Below are 23,517 nucleotides of genomic sequence, written 5' to 3'. Positions count from 1 at the left end.
CCCAGGAAAGTCTTAAATTCAGAAACCGTAATGGGTAGCAAGGGTCAACTGGGGATTAGCGGCGATGAATTGACCAGCATACAAATCTTCCGTGAAAAACAGCGAATAAAAATCAAGTGACATCAAATCAACTGTTTCCATCTGAATTCCAGGTTGGCCAGTGAATGGGGGACATACGGGTACTGCAGAAGTGGTGGGCTCCCAATTCGGATTGACAAATGCAGCAGGAAGGGCACTATGGGCTTGACGGACCTGTGTTTGTCTTCTTCTTGGTGGCTGCGGGACACTACTTGTGCTAGTCACCTCACCAGCTTGAACTGCACTTATGGGACTCACCACGTCACAAGTGATTACTGCAGTACTGGATGTACGACCAGGATGTACTAGGCCGCTGGTGCTTGCCAGTTCACTAGAAGGATGAGCGGCACTAGTACTGGCTCTCTGCTCCATATGAGAGCCCTGTTCTTGCACCTCAACAACAGCAGAAGAACGGGGTCAGGTAAGCCTGACCTTGGCAGGGACCACTACTGTGTCATCAAAGCTATCTGTCAGGGTGCCGCTGCTGTCTACTGGTTCATGTTCTGAGCCAGAATCGGACAGATGGTTGACTTCCTATTCACTCTCTTCTGTCAGGCTCAGAAACGTGTAGGCCTCTTCACTAGTGTACCTTCGATTGGACATTTTGGCTTCTAAATTTACTGGTATACTAGTGAGACTCAAAGGAAAAAGGAGAACCCGACTGTCAGCGACTACTTCAAGAGCTACCAAAAAAACTTAGCATTCGCAGGGATCAGGCCTGACTCTGCGAATGCTGCAGTTATGTGTTCAGTGGGCTGGGCTAGGTGGAGGGGCTAAACGCAGGTGCTAGCCGGTATCTGGGCTGATCCCGCTAACGCTGCATTTTTGGGAACCCTAAACTACTGTTTAGATCTGATCAGATATTGATCTGTTCAGACTCTATACTACTAAGGGAGGTGTATGGTGCGTGCGTGGGTGTTAGAGCTACTGGCACTAATCTGACGCTGCCTGGGGTGACGCAGACCCTGACTGACGCTAAAACCTAACTGATATCACCCACCGGGTGATCAGGGAGTTAAACCTTTATTTAGGTAATATACGGAAGGTGCCCTGACGCAATAAAAAAATAGCTAGCTAACCAGGGTCACCCGTGATACGAATTCGGTGATCACTGGTGGCGGGGTGATCAAGGGGTTAAACCTTTAGGGGGGGTCCCTAGACCTATCTGGGCCTACCACTAAGTTCCCCAACACTGATTATTGTCACAAATGACACCAGTACAGTGATCAAAAAAAAAAAATGAACACTGCACTGGGTGACACAGTGACAGGGAGTGAAGGGGTTAACTGGGGGGTTGATCAGGAGGTGACAAGTGTGCCTAAGTGTACTGTGTCAGTGTAGTGTTGGTGAAACTTACTCTGAGATGTCTTCTCGCCTCCCTCCGAAACGGAAAAAAGTTCCACGAGGGGAGATGACATCACTTCCCCTGCCTGTGTAAGTGTAAACATTCGCCAGAACCAATCACTGGGGCCAGGCCAGAAATCATTGGCCTGCAGACTGATCAGTTCTGAAGTGAATCAGATCGTCGCAGACCGACGTACAGCTATGACGCTTAGCCCAGCCAAGCCAACCTGCCACAGTATAACTGTGGCGGCTGGTCAGGAACTGGTTAAAGAGAAAAAAAAAACGTAAAACGCAAAATGCACTGAAAAACGTGCCTGAAAAACGCATCAAACACAGCTGCATAGGTGTGACCCTAGACTAAGAAACGCAAATTTTTTTGACATCACCAACCGTGGAAAGGAGTTCCACATCCTCACCAACCTAACAGTAAAGAACCTCTTAGGCAGTTTAAGACTGACTCTTTTCTCCTCCAACTTCATTGCCATGTGCCTATAGAGACAAGATTAAAAAGTTTCCTACAAATGCTAGAGTCACCATTCAAGGATTTGAATATTGCTATCATATCCCCTGTAAAGTATAACTAAAGGCAAAGGATATTTTAGTTTTGAACAGAGTGGAGAGGAATTGGGACACTTGTCGGGTTTTTATTGCTGTCCTGTTTCCCATTATTACAGAAAAGTAAAAGAAAATCCAATACTTTGAGTTGTCCCCAGAACCGGAATAATGATGGATATCTTGCAATGGGTACACTAGTTCTGGTGACAACCAGAGATTCCCTCACTTTAGTCGCTACTCCAGGTAGAGTACGTTTAATCTTTGGAGTTGTTCCTCATAACTGAGGTCCTCCAGCCCCCTTATTTAGCTTTGTTGCAATTCTCTGGACTCTCTCAAGTTCAAGCACAACTTTCCTAAAGATTGGTGACAAGGACTGAATGGCATACTCAACATGCAGCCAAACCAGAGTTTTGTAACTGGGAAGGTGTTTAAGCTAGGAACAGCCAGGAAATGAACATTTTCATTAATAAGTCAGCAAATGCTGATTAATACCGTATTTATCTGCGTATAACACACACTTTTTAACCCTGAAAATAGAGGGCAAACTGTGCCTGCGTGTTAAATGCCAATATCAGTTTTTTTACCAATGGGGGGCGGGGATTGGACGGTCCGCCCCGGGTACCACCCATGGTGTCAAGCCAGCCGCCCCACCTCTCCTGGCCCTAGGGCAGCGCTGCTGCATACTTTAAAGTTCAGAAAACATACTGCCAGCCCTTAGTTTTACATTGAGAGAGAGGAGGAGCGGTATATGACAAAGTCTCTAAATCCCTCAATTAACACTGTTCGTTCTGGCCGCTCTCCTCCTCCCGGTCTGCCTCTTCCTTGAGTGTAGCTTTTGATTGGAGTAGAGCAATGAAAGAGAGGAGAGCAGTCACATGACCGAGTCCACAAGAGAGCAGCATTAATGGAGGTATTTAGAAACTTTGACTTACAATGAGTGACACAGGAGGAGTGGTGTATGAGAAGGGGCTGGCAGTGATATTTCCTCAACTTTAGAGTATGCTGGCAGTGCTTTCCCAGGAGACTGGGGGGCCTCCTGGGAGTGCATGGGGGGGCTTTATAATGAAAGGGGTCTGTGTGTTATGCAGGGGTCTGTGTACTATGCAGGGGGCTGTGAAAAGTTTTTTTTCCAGAAACTGCCCTCTTAAAGTTAAGGTGTGTGTTATACGCTAATAAATACGGTAATTATTTTTTTCTGTTTATAATTTACCATTAAAAAAAACACAGAACAAACAGTGGGATACTTAAACTAGAGAGTGGAATTTTTGGTGAAGCTCTGCATAGAAACCAATAAACTTCCAGTTTTCTTTTTTTTTTCTTTTTTCTTTCTTTTTTTTTTACATCTGTGTCCATTCAGTTCCAATTTTTTAAACGGAAAAGCCAATGTGCATTGAAAGGGAACGGATGCTGTCCATTTGCATCTGTTCCATTTCTGTCCATTGTTAGATAAGAAACATTCCTTTGTTTATACGTTTGTCATCTCTGGTTGCTTTCTGTAACAACTTTAAAAAAAAAAACTGATGCAAAAACTGATGTAAACTGAACTGAATTAAAGTGAAAACTGATGTGAACTAAACTGAAGACAGATGTGCAAACTGTCTCTAAATGGATGGCGTCCATGTGAAAGGGGCCTAAGATTTCATTTCCTATCCTATCTAAGCTAAGAGCATATACACAAGGCATCTGATGTGTGCATTTTCGGCATTCAAGAAGTTTGGTAAGGAAGACATTTCACACTTGCAATTATTTGTATGTATTCTGTGAAATGGAGTTGGTATTAAAAACAAATATATGGAAGGATATCCTATTAACCACTTCCTGCCATATAGCAGAATGACGGCCGGAAAGTGGTTCAGTTATCCTGACTGGGCGTCATATGACGTCCAGCAGGATAACAAGCTAGTGTGCGCCCATGGGGTGCAACGATCGCCCCCGGACACAGGCCATCCCTGATCAGGGTAAACAGTCAATGAAATTGGCTGTTTACCACGTGATTGGCTGTGTTCAATAACAGCCGGTCACATTTTTCAACATAACAGAAGCACGCCCCTGGGGGTGTGCACCACGGTGATCGGGGGTGGCATGTGTCCCTCGGACCTAGCCCGACCCCAATCAGGGTAAACCACGTGATTGGCTGTGTCCATCTGATCCCTGCTTCCTCTCCTCACACACTCATTGTGTGAAGAGAGAGCAGGGATCAGTGAGTAATCTAGTGTCAGGACCTGGGCTCGAACCTGGGACCTCTTCTGTGTCTGGCATTGATTTTTCTCACTGATCTATCTGGGATACTGGACAGCTCCCTGCCTGATCTATTGGACAATCCTGCCTGGTCTATTGGACAATCTTGAGTGGTCTATTGGACAATCCTGCCTTGTGTCTTCTGTCTTGATTGCTGTTGAACCTTAAACTCCCTGCAGCTCCCATGAACTTCCTATATAAACCTTGCCTCTGCACTTCCTGTCGCCAGATTATTGTGGGCTGATCCTGCTTACTACTTGAGTTACTTCTATTGCTGTTTCGAAACTACTTTGGGTTGTGACCCCCAACTATGAAACTCTCCTCCTGCATCGACCTTGGCTTGTGACCTTGATTACGAAACTCTCTCCTGCACCGACCTTGGCTTGTGACCCCAACACTGATAATAGTTCTAGCTATTCAGACTTTCCTATCTCTCACAGACCTGAGAACTGAGCTTGTCTAGCATTGTCGGCCATTGGTCTCCACTCATTACAGGTATTCTCCTAACAGAATAATCTGGCCGCAACATGGAGACCACCACACCTCCACGATCCCTGAGTGAACATGATGTCTCGCTAACTGAGGTTGTTCAAGGCTTACAAGCGCGAGTGCACAAGGAAAAGTAATTGAATTGCGAACACAACTTGTGCAGCAACGCCAACAGACCACTACTAACAGGGATTCAAACCCCTTCCACTTACCTGATAAATTCAATGGGGATCCTAAACTCTATAGAGGCTTTCTGAATAAATGTCGACTACACTCTCATCTGCAACCTTACCGATTTGCAACTCCACGCTCCAAGACAGACTTTATTATAGCTCTGTTCATTGATGAGGCCATGGCATGGGTTTCCCCATACTTGGAGCAAGCCCATGAGATTCTAGTAGATTTCAAGGGGTTTGTGACAAACATAAATTTAATTTTCCATGATCCGAATCACAGAGCAACTGCTGAAACTGTTTTACTGAACTTGCGCCAAGGAAGACGTCCTGTTGCTGAATATGCTGCCGAATTTCGTTGATGGGTAACTGATACCACCTGGAATGACAGTGCAAAGCACTTTCACTTTAGAAAAGGACTTTCTGAGAATATAAAGGATGAACTTTCCAGAATAGATATGCCCAATGATCTTGATAACTATTACATTGAGCATTAGGATCGATAGACGTTCTATCAAGAGGCAATTTGAGAAACAAAGATCTGTTAACTTTAGTTCCTCGTTTCTTTTGTCAATCTACGGCTAAATCGTTTGCGAGCTATGAACCTGAACCCGAACCTGAACCTGAACCTGAACCTAAACCTATGCAGGTTGGAGCTCTATGCTTTGCTGAAAAGAGACACAGACGTGAACTGAATCTTTGCATCTATTGCGGTCAGTCAGATCACTACGCCCTCATGTGTCCAAATAAATCAAGATGACCAAGACAAACCATTGCAGCGGCCGGTCAAAGAGAATTGTCCTATCTAGGGAACAAGTAGAATCTATTACACAACCCTTGTCTTCCGTAACACAAAAAGAAAATGAGATTGTCTCGCATCACCCACATTTTACTTTAAGCGTCACTCTTAAAGAGAGACCAGTTATTCTCCACCTCAGCAATGCTGGATTCCGGGGCTGGTGGTAACTTTGTGGATTTGAAGTTTGCATCACCCAAACACCTAAACCATCCCCAATACATATGGAGACAGTGGATGGTTCTCTACTCCCCTCCAAAGAAATCACTCATGAGACTGTTCCTCTGCAGTTAAGTATCGAGCCTGGACATCAAGTGTTAATATCTTTCAACCTGATTTCTCCTCCTCAATTTCCTGTTATTTTAGGAATACCATGGCTATCGGTTCATAACCCCACTGTTGAATGGCAGGCCAGAAACCTCTTCTGAACATTGTCAGTTACAATTGTCTAATGAAAGGCATCTCACCCACTGTTATTGGAGTGACATTGACTAACCTGGAAAGATTGCCCCCCAGTACCAAGACGTTAAAGACATTTGTGATAAGAAAAATGCAAACCAATTGCCACCACACCAAGACTATGATTGCCCAATAGAGCTTGTGCCAGGTGCTCTAATTTTCTTTGGTAACCTCTACAACCTTTCTGAGCCAGAACTGAAAGCATTAAGGGACTTTCTACAAGAAAATCTGATGAAGGGGTTTATCTGCCCTTCAACTTCCCCTGCTGGATCCCCACTATTCTTTGTTGAAAAGAAAGGTGGAACCCTGCACCCATGCATTGATTATAGAGAATTAAATAAAATGACAGTCGAGAATCATTACCCACTTCCATTAATTTCAGAACTATTCGAGAGACTAAGAACAGCATAGATTTTTTAAAATGCTTGATCGCATCCAACCTGGAGATGAATGGAAGACAGCCTTTCGGACAAGATATGGGAATTTTGAATCCCTAGTAATGCCCTTTGGCCTCTGTAATGCACCAGCTATCTTTCAACATTTCATAAAGTATGTTTTCAGAGACTTGTTAGACCAATTTGTGGTGGCTTATCTGGATGATATACTTGCCTTTCAACCAATTTACAGGAGCACCGGGATCATATCCGTACTGTCTTAGAACTATTACGACAAAATAAATTATATATTAAATTTAAATTAAAAAAATGTGATTTTGAACAGCCCCGTTTACAGTTCTTGGACTACATCATCTCTCCTGAAGGGTTGAACATGGATTCCAGCAAGATCCCAGCCATCCTAGGCTGACCTACCTCGAGGAACATAAAGGATGTGCAACGGTTCTTGGGGTTAGCAAACTTTTACCGGAGGTTTAATAAAAACTTTTCTGAAATTGTGGCTCCCATTACTTGTGTGACAAGAAAGAAGGCATGCTTCCAGTGGTCCAGAGGCAGAAATGGCTTTCTCACATCTGAAAACATTATCACCACTGCATCTGTACTGGTACATCCTATCCCAGAACTTCCCTTTTATAGTAGAAGTAGATGCCTCCAATACAGCCATTGGAGCACTTCTATTCCCGCCAAATGACAACTGCAGAACATAACTTTAATATCGGCAACAAAGAACTTCTAGCAATAAAAGAAACCTCTGAATGGAGACCTTCTGGAGGGCACCACACATCCCATAACTGTCCTTATTGACCACAAAAATCTTGAAGTTATTAAATCCGCAGAGGCTCGATGCAAGGCATGTTCGGCCCGTGTGTGTGGCTCTTAGCTCAGGCTATGTGCTCCCCCAGCATACCTGCAAATCTGGAGTCTATGCATAATACAGATTCCATCCATGGCATTCTGCAGCAGCTGGTGTCTTCAGGGTGAACCCCAAGTTCCAATGACCTTTCCTTCACGGCAGTGGAAAGCAACATTCATTTGTTCCTCATATGTGCTGCTCTCTCGGCTTTCCCTTACGGGCCTTGGGTCTCAGCTCTACTCATGAGGGCCCCCCTCCTGATTTTTCTCTTGGGGTTCTCCGCTCTGGGCCACTATCACACCTTTTATAACACAGGATCAGTGGGTCGGGCACAGAGAAATACCCACCAAAAACCAAAGAACTGGTAAAATTTTAAATCTTACACTCCCGTCCGGGACAGCACCTAACTGGCTAATTGCAACCCGCTTACATGCTGATATAGTTTGCCTTCTTGCTATGTCTAGGGTGGGTGGTCTAAAAGTATTTGTCTTCCCCTCTGAGTGAATGCAAGGGATATCGCTTGTGTAGTTGTAGCTCAATAGTATTGAAATGAGTGTATCCTCCATAATTAACTGCAGCACTGTACCTAAGCAAAATTCACATCCTTTTTTTCCCACAAATAGAGCTTTCTTTTGGTGGTATTTGATCGCCTCTGCAATTTTTATTCTTTGCGCTATAAACAAAAGAAGAGCGACAATTTTGAAAAAAACACTATCTTTTACCTTTTGCTATAATAAATATCCCACATTTTTTAATCAAAAAAGCAAATTTTTTCCTCAGGCCGATATGTATTCTTCTACATATTTTTGGTAAAAAATTGCAATAAGCATATATTGATTGGTTTGCGCAAAAGTTATAGCGTCTACAAAATAGGGGATAGATTTATGGCATTTTAATTTTTTTTTTTTTTTTTTTTTACTAGTAATGGCAGCGATCTGAGATTTTTATTGGGACTGCGACATTATGGTGGACACATCGGACACTTTTGACACTTTTTTTAAACCATTTTCAATTATACAGCGATCGGTGCTATAAAAATGCACTGATTACTGTGTAAATGTCACTGGCAGGGAAGAGGTTAACACTAGGGGGTGATCAAGGGGTTAATTGTGTTCCCTAGTCTGTGTTCTATCTGTGGGGGGAGTGGGACTGACTAGGAGGAGACAGAGATCGTTGTCCATACATAGTATGAACACACAATCTGTCTCTTCTCCCCTGAAAAAACTGGGATCTGTGTGTTTACACACACAGATCCTGGTTCTCGCTCTGTCACGAGCGATCTCGGGAGCCCGGTGGACATCGCGCCCGCAGGGCACTCGCTTCGGGGTCAGGCACACGCTGCGGGCGTGCGCCTCTGGTGGTCAAAAGGCGAAGCGATACGAGTAACATAACGTTGTATCGCCCAGCCGTGCCATTCTGCCTCAGTAAAACTACGGCTGCTGGTTGGCAAGCCGTTAAAAATTGCCTTTAGATATGACCAATGTAATCTAACCTAGGTTGTCAAATCTAATGATTTTCGCACTTGTACCTACCTTTTTTTATTTTGTCTTAAAACATTAATAAAAAAATATTGGAACAGAATATATAACTAAACATTCCTAGTATTTTCTGTCAGTCAAACCCGAATAAGTATATGAGATGTAAAGTTCACATGTACTAGGTGTGTAGTTTATATTTTACAGTGGTATTGACCTAATTTTGGATATAATTACAGACCCTGATGAATTTGAACAGATTTACGAGCCACTGGATGTGAAAAGCAAGAAAATACATATTGTAGATAGTGGATTAACATTCAATCTACCATACCCTCTAATCCTAAGACCTCAACGGGGAGTGGATTTGATCATCTCCTTTGATTTTTCTGCAAGGCCAAGTGATTCAAGCCCCCCATTCAAGGTAAACAATATTATAATGATAATTATATAAGCATAGTCTGCATTTTCCGTAATCTGCTGCCTTTTCCTATGTTCTAGTTTTATTCTTTGGTAGTAAGAAAATATTTCCAGTTCTTTTGACTTTTGGCAACAAAGGACCCCAAGGGTTGGTTGCACCCGTACCATTCTATTCATGGATTGAAAAGGCTTTTCTATCCTGTAATAATTACATCTTGCAAAGAGCATTTACCCCAAAAAATCTGTGACTTCAAACCTTTAATAGTTTTCTCTAGACGTTTGCAAAATGAATTTAGTGTGCACTGATTTTTGTTTGCACATATAGCCTATATAGATGATGACAAACATTTACAATTTGTACTAGTATGCAAGTGCCAGCGAGTGTTGTGAAAGCAACAGTTCTTTAAGATTTGATAAGAATCTTTTCCATACATGGAGCTATCTGTTATATACAAATTCAGAATCACTTTTTATACACACATTAAACCATTGTATATGTAGTGCTACCCCTGTAGGGGCCGCTAAGTGGATTTCCCGGATCATTTTTCCAGTCGTTTTTCGCACAGCAAACAATTCCCTTCCAAGGAATGGTCAGGGCCGTATGAATATTCAGCTGCTGATTATGCTCCTCCTTTCCATTAACATCCAGACCTTTTTGGGCCAGCCAGGGGGAAGCAGTCAATCCTGCAGCCACTGAAACACCAAACATACCAAAACAATCAAAACAGCCACACTGGTAGTTTCGTACAAATATATCGTACAAAGTTTCAAAATTTTAAATAAAAATAAAATTGTCACCTCTTTTTTAAAATTCTATTTTGCATCTCACTGCTGCTGATCTCATTCAGCCATTTGCATGTTATTGCCTATAACAGAAAGTTAACAAAGATCTTCATGGTAGGATCACCGGGTATTATTTTAATAAAAGCTTTCCTAAACCTACATTAAATGAAACAGAAATAATTATTGTTTTATGCTGCTGCCTCTGGGGACTGGCCACTTTTTAGCTAGTGTCCTAGGAGAATGGACATCTTCTTTCTTTTCTGTGAGAAGAAAAACCTTTTCTATTTTGTCTAAGACATTTATTTATTCAAGCAAGATTCTTCACTTTCTGTGGTGCAACTAAGCAGCTTTTGATCTTTGGCATAAACTTGGAGACCGTACACATACTACACTTTAGGGGCGGAGCCAGCGCGCGGCATGTGAGGAGGGAAAGCTCTGAGCTCCGTTCACAGACCTACGATCCTGTGCTGATCCTGGAACAGAGGCACCCCAATTCTGTGCAGACTCTAAGGGGATGTGTGCGGGGACCCCTCGGGAACCTTCGGGGATGGTAAAATACGGCCCCCCCTGGCCCAAAACGGCAGGAGAAAGACTGGCGCGATATGCCTGGGGATCCCAAAATGGCGCCGGCTCACAGGAGGAGGAGGAATGGCCGCCGCTGCAGAGGACTGAGGAGAGCTCACCTCAGCTGCCTTCCACACTGGTCAGGGTGAGTCCTAAACCCCAAAAAGGTGGAACACTGAGAAGGGGGAGATCCTTAGACAGGCTGCAGGATGTCAGGGGCAGACCAGCAGTGGAAGTGGAGAGGGAGAAGGAACCGTCCCTGGCTCAGATTATGGATGCAATACAGGGCTGCCAAACTAAGCTGATTGATCATTTTGAGGGCCTCAAGATGGAGTTTTCCTTTCTAAAGCATGATATGCAGAAACTAAGGGAAAAAGCGGAAGTTTCAGACCGTCGCATTGCCTCTCTAGAAGATGTTGTCAGGCCGTTAGATACAGCTGCGCAGGTGACAAAAAAGACCCTGTCTGAGCACACTTTAAAGATGGCTGACATGGAAGACCGCATGAGAAGGAACAACATAAGACTGGTGGGGTTCCTTGAAGGTGCGGAGGGGAGACGAGTTGAAGAATTTCTAGAGCAATGGGTGACTGATCACATGGAACCTGGCACTTTTACGAAGCTATTCGCCATTGAAAGGGCACACCGTGTTCCAGGCCGGGCGCCACCGAAGGGAGCCCCTCCCAGGTCCATGATAGCGAAGGTACTCCACTTTCGTGACCGTGAGAATATACTGCGTGCGGCCAGGACTGGCCCTGAACTATCGTTTGATGGCTATCGAATATCGATCTATCCTGACTTCTCTGCGGCCACACAGAAGCAAAGGGCCTCTTTTCAGCCTGTAAAGAAGAGATTGAGAGACCTCAACCTGATCTACAGTATGCTGTATCCTGCTAAACTGCGCGTAGTAGAAAATGGAAAAACATATTTTTTTACAAACCCCGTTGAAGCTTCAGAATGGCTAGATACACGTGGAAATCGCAGGGGTAAATCTGCCTCTCGCTCACCGTGATCCCCCACCAGAGAGATTAGGGGGTGACAGGCAAGATGTGTTAGGGATGACATTTACCTTTACCTTTCTGGATTGCCCTACCACTGAAGTGACTGATTCTGTTTATTTTTTCTTGGTCATCTTACCTTTATTTTCCATTTGAAGCGTTTGAGCCTTCTGGGAAAGCCCTGTGGCTGATGGAAGTTCATATGTCTGAATAACTATTCTACCAGCTCTCCTGTCAGGCAGCCATTGCTATGAAGATACAACCATGGAGAACTTTTGCTATTGAACCACTTGATGCTGCCTTCTGCCTCTGGTTTGATGATGTGTCTGTGAACTGCTCTAAAGGAAGATATATTGGCCACAGAAAGAGTTTGTTTTCCTATCCGGATAACAGGAAAGTGTGTTTTTCTTTTTATTTTATTTTTTTCTCTCTCCTTTTTTTGCAAGGGGAACTGTGTTTTTTTTGCTCAAGAGCTCCGGTAAAGGAACTGGTTCTATGCGACAGTTTTAAGTCGCATCTCTGCTGCCTATTTTTTGAACTCAGGTTATGGGAAAAAAGTGCCTAGCAGGTTGGGGCTGGGTGCAGGGAGGGGGGGAGGGGAGGTTTTTTGTTTACTGGGGAAGTGATGTTTACATTTGTCTGGGATGGTCTGCACTTGGTGTATTTAGTCATGCATACTGTGATTTGTATTTGTGGGAGGGGAGGTTTGGAGCCCTGCTGTCTTCGCCGTGTCCTTTATTTCAGAAGGGGAATGACCCCCAATTTTTTTCTATCTCACTTACATTATGGAGGTAAAGCTTAACATTTTGACCTGGAATGTCAGAGGCTTAAATGCAAAATTTAAACGATCGTTAGTATTTGACTATATTAAAAAGTACAAACCCCAAATAATATTATTCCAGGAAACGCATCTTCAGGGCTCCAGACTTCTTTCTCTAAAAAGGGCTCACATAGCTGGAGCTTATCATGCCAGTTACTCCTCATATGCGAGGGGGGTGTCCACTTTAGTAACTAAAGCTCTCCCCATAACTATACAAGCTGTTCGCACTGACATTAAGGGGAGATATGTTATTCTGGTGCTAAAGGTGATGAATACATTGCTAACAATTGTAAATGTTTATGTTCCTCCTCCCTTTTCGGTAACTCATCTAGATGACATGATGCAGGCCACTTATGAGGTGGCAGAAGGGAAAATATTTCTTTTAGGGGATTTTAATTCTGTGGCTGTACCAACTTTGGATAGATTGGGGGGTAAAGCTGATGCACCAACCCCCCTTGCAGGGTGGATGTCTACTCATGGGCTGAAAGATGTCTGGCGGTTCCATCATCCTGAGGTGAGGGAGTACTCCTGCTATTCGGAATCCCACAAGACTCTTTCCAGAATAGACACTATCCTGTCGGAGGGCGAGGGAATTAATATGGTCAACAAGGTCTCCTATCTACCCAGAGCAATATCTGACCACTCTCCGATGTTATTGGAACTTAATTTAGGACCGAAACCGGGTATACGCCTCTGGAGGATGGAAGCGAGTTGGCTTCAGGAGGAGTATATAATAATTAAGTGCTCGGAGGCCATTAAACAGTTCTGGGTAGAAAATGGTAGTTTTGGAACTCCTCCTCTTCAGTGGGAGGCTTTTAAGGCCACACTAAGGGGAGTGTTTATAGCGGAGGTCCACGGGTTTAAGAAGCAGTTAGCTTCCACCATACAGAGTAAGGAAACTGAGGTGACATCTGCAGAGGCGGAATATACTAGGGACCCCACTAGTGAGAGGTTGCTGACTTCACGCATGAGAACCAGGGAGTACAAGACGCTCCTTACGGAACGTACCACAAAACTTTGCCTGGCCCAACGCAGGCGTCTATTTGAATTTGGCGACAAGAATGGCAGGCTTCTGGCATACTTGGCGCGTCCGGATTATGTGCCGGTACATATTAAGTCGATTTATGATAATTCCAGGCTGGACATATGCGATTCGGCAGACATTTTAACAATCTTTGTCCAATTCTATACTGAATTATACAAATCTTGTACTCCTCGGGGGACAGCGGATTTGCTGACTTACATAAATGACATTGATCTCCCTAAGCTGACCATGGAAGATAGAAACACACTGGAAACTGATATTACGGTGGAGGAGGTGGCGAAGGCAATTGCCTCCTTCCCGCCAAGGAAATCCCCGGGTTTGGATGGTCTCCCGTCTGAGTGGTATTACACCTTTAGGTATGGATTAGCCCCTCGGCTACTAAGGGTGTTTGATGCGGCGAAATCGGACGGTAGATTACCTCCGTCAATGCGAGAGGCCTTGGTGGTCCTGATCCCCAAAGGGGGGAAGGACCCCCGAGAATGTGACTCCTACCGACCGATTTCGTTGATGAATGTTGACACAAAAATTCTGGCCAAAGTTCTTGCAAGTAGATTACAAACAGTCATCACGAAACTGGTCGACGCAGATCAAACAGGATTTATACAAGGCCGCTGCGCACAAATGAATATTAGAAGACTTTTCTTAAACCTCCAGGCGACTCACGACAACTCTGGGACTAGAATGGTGGCTTCTTTAGACACAAAGAAGGCCTTTGACTCCGTGGAGTGGCCTTATCTGTTTCACCTCCTGGAGTCATTTGGCTTTGGCCCTATTTTTATTTCATGGGTACGGCTCCTGTATACGGATCCCTTGATTAGACTGAGGATCAATGGCATAATCTCGGATCCTTTCCCAATATTCCGGGGCACTAGGCAGGGGTGTCCTCTTTCGCCCCTCCTATTTGCCCTGGCGATTGAGCCTCTGGCAGTTAAATTAAGATCTACTACGGCTCTGACTGGCTTGAGGATTGGGGAATTTGAGGAAAGAGTGTCACTGTATGCAGATGACATGCTGCTATACTTGCAGGACCCAGGACCCTCACTCTCTACAGCCTTTCAATTGATACAGGATTTCGGGGATTACTCTGGTTTCCGTATAAATTGGAAGAAATCCTCTCTATTCCCTATAGATAAAGAAGTGGTTGTTCCCTCAGAGTGTCCTATCCCATTATCCACCTCTTTCAGGTACTTGGGGGTTGAGGTCCAGCTTCCCATCTCTAGGTATCTGGAGAACAACCTGTCACCCATTGTGGGAAATTTTCGAGAGAAGGTACAGAGATGGAGGAACCTGCTGCCGCTCAGTTTGTTGGGCAGGATAAATCTATTTAAAATGATTTTTCTGCCCAAGTTTCTTTACATTCTCTCGAACTCCCCTGTTTTTGTGCCGTTACGGATATTTAAACATATTGACTCAATTGTTGTGGGGTTACTCTGGGGGGCCAGGGCGCCTAGAGTGTCCCTGGCAATACTAAAACTGCCGGTTACAATGGGAGGGTTGGCACTTCCAGATCTGCGCTCATATTTTATGGCTTCCCAATTAGTTTTCTTGCACTGGAGACTGTTCCCACAGGAACCCAATGCCACTACCTTGTTTGAGGCGGCATTGGCTACTTCTAAGGAAACCCTCCAGAATATACTGTATAGAAAGGGCATTCCGGGGAAGAAGATGGGATCAGTCCTGGCACTTCCTGGGAAAGTATTTCACATATGTTCCCAATGGCGAAAAGATACGCCATTGGCACTGTCCCCGAATAATCCGCTATGGTACAATGGGTCCCTGGGGGAATTTTTGAAATTACCAGATGGACAAAAGACCTGGGCGCAATATGGTATAAAGTACCTACATCAGATCTGTCAGAATGATCGGCTGGCCACCTTTGATCAATTGAGAGCCCAGTTTAATGTACCCAAAACATGGGCGTATCGGTATTTGCAGTTGACACATGCAGCAAGAGTGCAGTTTGGGGGGGACACAATTTTGGTCCAGAATACGGAGTTGGAGAAGGCTTTGATAGACCCCGAACCATCTGGGCGAATCTCTAGATACTATGGGGCGGTGGGACCAGGAATAAAGATAATAACAGTTAGAGCCAAGCAGCGATGGGTAGAGGTTGTCCCGGAGTTGTCGGAGGAGCAGTGGCAGGAGGTACTGGATACGTATGTGGTGACTGTTATCTCATCCACAGACAAAATGATTCAGTTTAGGTACCTCCATCAACAATATTATACTCCTGTTAGACTATACAACATGCAAAGAAAAGAAACAGCTCTCTGTCATAAATGCAAGGAGACAAAGGGCACTTTCATACATATGGTCTGGGAATGCAGGAAGGTAAGGCCACTGTGGTCGCAGGTAACTGAATTTATTTGCGATAAATTCGCCTTACCTAACATTTGCTCACCTTTACGTTGTCTCCTGGGGGTCTTTGACCAGGAAGAGATGAATACATATACTAAGCTATTCCTTAGGATCTTATACTTTGGGGTGCGGAAACTTATTGCCAGACGTTGGATTTATGAAGAACAGCTGACATTAGGAATGTGGATAAAAATAGTTAATGTGGACGTCCTCATGTATAAAATGACATATGAAGCTAGGGGAGCTCCCAAAAAATTTAGGAAGGTTTGGTTTAGATGGGTGGATTCGAAAAATACATTGGATGAGGGAGAGTCATTGAATGGTGGACAGTAAAGGCTGCTGTTTTTATGTTCTTGATTCCATGAATGGAGGGGGGAGTGGGTTCCCTTTCTCTCTTGCGGAGTTTGGAACATGAGATTTTTCTTGACTAATGCAGGAGGCACTAGGGTGCGGACATCTCAGGGGGGAAATTAGTTCTGTTTCACTGTTATGGGAGGTTCTCCTCCCTTTTTTTTTCTCTTGGGGGGGGGGTTCTCCCCTTTCTTTGGTGTTTTTTATGTTTAAAAAAAAAATGCACAGTTACATTGCAGAAATAAAACTAAAAGACGGATTCATATATTTGTGATAATACTGTGATGGGCATGTAATTTTTTATTTATGTCTTGTTGGAAATTGTAATCCCAACCACTGTAATGTCTGTTTATTATGATATGTGCGCAATAAAAACTCTTTTCAAAACATACTACACTTTAAAGAAGGGTCAAGGCTGGCCTTTAATGTGCCCTGTAAGCACTGGACTCTGTGTTAAGTGATGTCCTAGACACCCTTGGTGTAATGTCCAGGGCTGTTGTGCAATCATCTGGTGAAATCCTGTCCCTGAAAACGCCTTAGGGAGTATGTCCACTGTGAGGCTAAAGTCTGGCTGGATGGGGCCTGAAGTCCCATGGATCTTGCTTAACTACCCCTAAAGTGCCCTACTAGGAGGTGACTCCTGGTGTGTGCAGGTCTTAGAACTACCACTGAGTAATTCAGTGTTTTCACCCTTTAGTATGGGAGCCTGGTGTGTGCTTTTATGCCCAGTCTGTTCCCACAGCATTTTTTTTTTATTTGGCACAGTTTTTACAAGGCTTACATACCTTGCACCCCTGCACAGCCTCTGTACAGCCTCTCTTTGGTTTGGTTTTACTGTGCATGTGCTTACCATCTTTCAGCTTTTGCTGCCTTCAGCTGCATCCACATCTTAATCCTCCAAGATGTTCATTCGGACTCCCTGCTGCCTCCAGTGATTGGAGTGAATGAGGAATGTGCATTATGCTTGTTTGAGTAATTAGTACAGGAGTAGTCTAAATCTAAGTGGGTACTCACAAAACAAAGTATGACAAGCATATTGCACAGCACCAACTCCCTAGACAGGCGTGATAACTATGCCCTACGCTTGTTTTGTCCAACAGGACGTCTTCCAAGGGGCAAGAGAGTCTTCACTATGCGATTTACTTTCTCTTTCCTTGGTATGTGTTTTTTTTGGTGAGAATATACAGTGGGGAAGGAACCTATTCAGACCCCCTTAAATTTTTCACCTTTTGTTATATTGCAGCCATTTGCTAAAATCATTTAAGTTCATTTTTGTTCCCTCATTAATGTACACACAGCACCCCATATTGACAGAAAAACACAGAATTGTTGACATTTTTGTAGATTTATTAAAAAAGAAAAACTGAAATATCACATGGTCCTAAGTATTCAGACCCTTTGCTGTAACACTCATATATTTAACTCAGGTGCTGCCCATTTCTTCTGATCATCCTTGAGATGGTTCTACACCTTCATTTGAGTCCAGCTGTGTTTGATTATACTGATTGGACTTGATTAGGAAAGCCACACACCTGTCTATATAAGACCTTACAGCTCACAGTGCATGTCAGAGCAAATGAGAATCATGAGGTCAAAGGAACTGCCTGAAGAGCTCAGAGACAGAATTGTGGCAAGGCACAGATCTGGCCAAGGTTACAAAAAAATATTGCTGCACTTAAGGCTCCTAAGAGCACAGTGGCCTCCATAGTCCTTAAATGGAAGATGTTTGAGACAACCAGAACCCTTCCTAGAGCTGGCCGTCTGGCCAAACTGAGCTATCGGGGGAGAAGAGCCTTGGTGAGAGAGGTAAAGAAGAACCCAAAGATCACTTTGGCTGAGCTCCAGAGATGCAGTCGGGAGATGGGAGAAAGTTGTAGAAAGTCAACCATCATTGCAGCCCCTCCACCAGTCTGGGCTTTATGGCAGAGTGGTTTGACTGAAGCCTCTCCTCAGTGCAAGACACATGAAAGCCCACATGGAGTTTGCTAAAAAAACACCTGAAGGACTCCAAGATGGTGAGAAATAAGATTCTTTGGTCTGATGAGACCAAGCTAGAACTTTTTGGCCTTAATTCTAAGCGGTATGTGTGGAGAAAACCAGGCACTGCTCATCACCTGTCCAATACAGTCCCAACAGTGAAGAATGGTGGTGGCAGCATCATGCTGTGGGGGTGTTTTTCAGCTGCAGGGACAGGACGACTGGTTGCAATCGAGGGAAAGCTGAATGCGACCAAGTTCAGGGATATCCTGGACGAAAACCTTCTCCAGAGTGCTCAGGACCTCAGACTGGGCCAAAGGTTTACCTTCCAACAAGACAATGACCCTAAGCACACAGCTAAAATAACGAAGTGGCTTCACAACAACTCTGTGACTGTTCTTGATTGGCCCAGCCAGAGCCCTGACTTAAACCCAATTGAGCATCTCTTGAGAGACCTAAAAATGGCTGTCCACCAACGTTTACCATCCAACCTGACAGAACTGGAGAGGATCTGCAAGGAGGAATGGCAGAGGATCCCCAAATCCAGGTGTGAAAAACTTGTTGCATCTTTCCCAAAAAGACTCATGGCTGTATTAGATCAAAAGGGTGCTTCTACTAAATACTGAGCAAAGGGTCTGAATACTTAGGACCATGTGATATTTCAGTTTTTCTTTTTTAATAAATCTACAAAAATGTCAACAGTTCTGTGTTTTTCTGTCAATATGGGGTGCTGTGTGTACATTAATGAGGAAAAAAATGAACTTTTGATTTGATGATTTTAGCATGGCTGCAATATAACAAAGAGTGAATACTTTCCGTCCCCACTGTATATGTATATATATATATGTATGTATGTATATGTATAGCTTGAGGCTTGCTGAGGTGTGAAAAGGAAGAGAGCTTGAGCCGTCCATCCATTCGGGATCTGTCTCCTTTAAATGCTGATTTAGACCTCTTAAGTTGTGGGGTCTAAGGATTTAGTAAGCAGCATTATAATCACTTGGTGGTTGGTGCACAGAAGCTGCATGAAGATTTTGCACACTTTTGGTAGACTTTGATTATTTATTTGTTTATAGGACTTTATTATTTTTTGATTTGTTTGTTATATACTATATATTGAATTAGACATTTTCCTGACAGCGCAACACTATTTTTTTCTGTTGTCTTTCAGTATTTATTTGTCAATATCAATGAGTGCTGCAGTCTGTTTTTTTACTTTCTCACCTTCATTTATTTTGATTGATTATTTTGCCAAGCGTGGATTAAGCACAACATTGGATCACAGAGTCTAAATCTACAAACATATCACCAAAGCTTAAGAATACCATTTCATTCTTTATTGACACAGTCCACTTAAGCCTAGACATGGAGCTACCTCAGCATCAGCTATGAACAAAGTTACCAGTCTGCATTCTTTAAAAAGCCCCAACCTGTTAAGACTTTAATAGTGCATTCCCTATTCTAACTGGTGTTGAAGAGTAGTAAAGTCTTTTGCTCCTCCAAAATGTTTTAGTTAGCAATATTAGATGAGTTCCTATAAATAAAAAAAAAAAAAATAGAAAACTAAACTGCCCCCATTGTAGGCCAAGCAATTTCCTGTCTTACCAAGACTCTAACCATCCCTATTGAGGACATCCCCGTGTTCAAAATAACTGCACATGTTTGTGCAGGTAAAAAAATGTGCATTTATTATTTTTTTTACACTGCAGCCTGCAAAGCATTGCACCCATGATCAGTAAATCGCACAATACCAGGCTCTTCCAGACCCTCGGTACAGCTGTATGCTTGTACCTCCATACGGTTACTGAAGTGCAAGAAGGGTCTACGAGGACACATTAGCACTCTCGTAGTTCATTGAGAACTACAAGCCGCCTTCCGCGGTGAGAGATGGAAGTTGTAGGTCATTCATTCACAGAACTCTGCGAATGAATGATGCAGCTGTGTGGGCAGAGCTGTTTTTAAAATGCAACAGTGGGTATGTGGAAAGGATCACCTGCCCATTGTCACAGGAGGGATCAGGGGGTGCGGGGGACTGCACCAAAGCAACATGGTATGTATTGCACCCTAAATACGGGTATAACATGTTACAGAAGGTGCTAAAAGTAAATAAAGAACTACGCTACGTGCATAAATAGTGAAGACATAAAATAAGTGAATCATAAATGACAAAATTTGAAAAGTCCTGCTGCTAAACACTAAAACCTCGATATAAGGCAAAGACCAAGTAAACAATAATCAGTGTAGCGCTGGACACAAAAAATAAATAATAATGTGAAAAATGACTAAAAAATATTGTACACAATCCCTAATATTACTAGATACCCATTTAGTGAGATATCTTCAGTGAAGAAAAAAATATATGTATAATAAATATATCCAAAACAAACAGTGTGGCATTAAACTGATGATACAATGCAAAAATATATAATATAGACACACGTGGATTGCTCATCTAAGGCTTATGTCATCATAAGATAAATGGTGAAGATCATATAGGTGATATTCCTTATTAATGTGAGTCCATACCCAGATTGGTATATACAAGAAAAATTATTGTGTGAAAAATAAAAATAAAAAATAAAAAATTGTAAAATAAAAGTTCAAAAGTGTCTCAAATAACAAAATATTGATTCCAAAGAAATCCAGAAAAAGCTTATTGCAGGGTTCAGGATTGCTTGATCCACCTCTCGTGCAGCCCCCCACCATGAACACAGAAGGAAAGGAGCATTGAAGGAATCCCTGGGAGCTTTCTTCCACACCGGTGTCCCCGTTGCTGTGGACTACTTGTCTGGCGAAGAGAGAGGGAGTTCAGAGAATCCATCATCCTTGGATATTTTCCACTACCAAGCCTATATTGACCCCCCTGAGTAAGGGCGGTCGCAGGCTTTCTGGTAAGCCTTTAATTTTACCATCTGGTGGTGGGCTGCACAAGAAGTGGATCAAGCAATCCTGAACCCTGCAATAAGCTTTTTCTGGATTTCTTTGGAATCAATATGTTGTTTTTTGGGACACTTTTGAACTTTTATTTTACAATTTTTTATTTTTATTTTTCACACAATAATTTTTCTTGTATATACCACTCTGTGTATGGACTCACATTAATAAGGAATATCACCTATATGATCTTCACCATTTATCTTATGATGACATAAGCCTTAGATGAGCAATCCACGTGTGTCTATATTATATATTTTTGCATTGTATCATCAGTTTAATGCCACACTGTTTGTTTTGGATATATTTATTATACATATATTTTTTCTTCACTGAAGATATCTCACTCAATGGGTATCTAGTAATATTAGGGATTGTGTACAATATTTTTTAGTCATTTTTCACATTATTATTTATGTTACCGAAGGTGAACTTATCCTTTAAGGCAATGTCCCGGGATCCTGAATCTATCTTTATTGAACCTTCTGTCCTCCAGCAGCTGGAGCTCATGCCTGAAGCCGTACTCTATTTTGTTGACAAGGCTTGTGAATAAATATTGGGATAGCTAAATATCCAGACAACCTTAACCCAAATATCCAGAATGGGCTTCCTTTTAGTGCACATGAGAAGAATCCTTTGGCTCAAATGTTGGTCTGCCTCTTGCATAAGCCCTTTGATATTTACTGTCTTGTTGGTGAACTCCTGGACAACTTTATCAAGGAGGTCACCAGAGGTAAGAGTACCTTTTCGCCCCAGAGGATGAAAGCAAACTCTCCATCTGGAAAACCCTCTATTTTGGAGGCTTAGAGAAGAGTTCCTTTCATTTCTTCCCAGCCTTAAAGTCGAAGATAAATCTGGGCACTCCATTCTGTCTTAAAAACTGGACCCCCAAGTCCTCAAAATTCACAAGAAAGTCCTCCTAACAATACTCTACTGAAACCTGTTCAGCATTGCCAAGGGGGGGAGGCATTCAACCTATCTTAATTCTAAAGGTTCTCAAAACCACCTTCTGGGTGCAAAAGGTCCACAAGGAATAAGCCAGGTCAGTCAATGCTTCCTAACATCTGGGAGACCTTCTTGCCTTTGTGGACATCAAAGATGCCCACTTGCATGTCCCCATCTTCAGAGCATCAACTCTTTCTACCTTTTGTAGTTGGCTGTGTTGCAAGTGGGGGATGCCAGCAGTGAACCTCTTGGCTTCCAGGTTCAACAATAAACTGAGCAGGTTTGTTTCCAGGTCCAGGGATCCTCTAACCTTCACAGTGAATGCTCTGGTGACCTGCCATTGGATCAGTTCTGACCTTTGCTTTTCCCACTCTGAAACTCCATCCTTTCACTAGATCAAGATAAAGGGCATTCCAGTGATTTTCAACAAATGTGAATTGGGTTGGACTTCAAGCTCCTGGCAGGCTTTTTATGGTCCCTCCCAGATCATCTGTCCCAAGGTCTGGCTTACCACCCTGCTTCTCAGTCACTGGCTTTAATGGCCTGGTTGCTTGACAACTTACCCACTGGGCACATAAACCCCCTTCCTAACCAGACCAATTTTCAGCTTTCAGTGCTCTCACATTTTGGATGAAAATTACTCAGTTATGCAACACTGTACCCATATGACATTTTCGTCCTTTTTTCACACAAATAGAGCTTTCTTTTGGTGGTATTTGATCACCTCTGGGTTTTTTATCTTCTGTGTTATAAATGAAAGAATTGTAAAAAAAATGAATTTTTCTTCATTTCTATTATAACATTTTGCAAAATAAGTAATTTTTCTTTATACATTTGGGCCAAAATTTATACTGCTACATATCTTTGGTAAAAATAACCCAAATTAGTGGATATTATTTAGTCTGTGTGAAAGTTATAGAGTCTACAACCTATGGTGCCAATCACTGACAAGCCAGGAAAGTACAAATACCCACAAAATGATCCCTTTTTGGAAAGTAGACATTCCAAGGTATTTAGTAAGAGGCATGGTTAGTTTTTTGAAGTTGTCATTTTTTTGTCCCACAATTCTTTGCAAAATGAAGATTTTTTTTATTTCTATTTTTTTTTACACCAAATTGTCATTATAACAGGTTATTTCTCTCCCATGGCATGTACATTGCACAAATGACACCCCAAAATATATTCTGCTACTCCTCCTGAGTATGGTGATACCACACATGTGAGACTTTTACACAGCCTGGCCACATACAGAGGCCCAACATTGAAGTAGCACATTCAGGCATTCTAGGAGCAAAAATTACACATCTAATTTTCTTACAATCTATCACATTTTTGAAGGCCCTTCATATTTCTAACACATAGCATGAACAGACCAAGAAGTACACTCTAAAATACATTCTGCTGAGCAAAGGGTAAACAAAAGATTACCTGTGGTTTTAGTAGTGCGGTTGTCCACAGGAGGAGAGCCCT

The 23,517-nt window shown here is 42.9% G+C and overlaps 1 protein-coding gene across 1 annotated transcript in view; it reads left to right on the top strand.

The window, feature by feature from the left end:
• PLA2G4A (phospholipase A2 group IVA) overlaps positions 1 to 23,517 on the top strand; it is a 396,740-nt gene that overhangs the window by 326,245 nt on the left and 46,978 nt on the right. Inside the window, 1 exon segment of the mRNA XM_073592869.1 lies at positions 9,095 to 9,279. Within this exon segment, the coding sequence (XP_073448970.1) occupies positions 9,095 to 9,279 (185 nt within the window).

The sequence above is a fragment of the Aquarana catesbeiana genome, linkage group LG07 (genome assembly GCF_042186555.1).
Source record: "Aquarana catesbeiana isolate 2022-GZ linkage group LG07, ASM4218655v1, whole genome shotgun sequence".
NCBI lineage: Eukaryota > Metazoa > Chordata > Amphibia > Anura > Ranidae > Aquarana > Aquarana catesbeiana.
The sequence above is the reverse complement of the archived record's forward strand: the minus strand, read 5'-3'. Positions and strand labels throughout refer to the sequence as shown.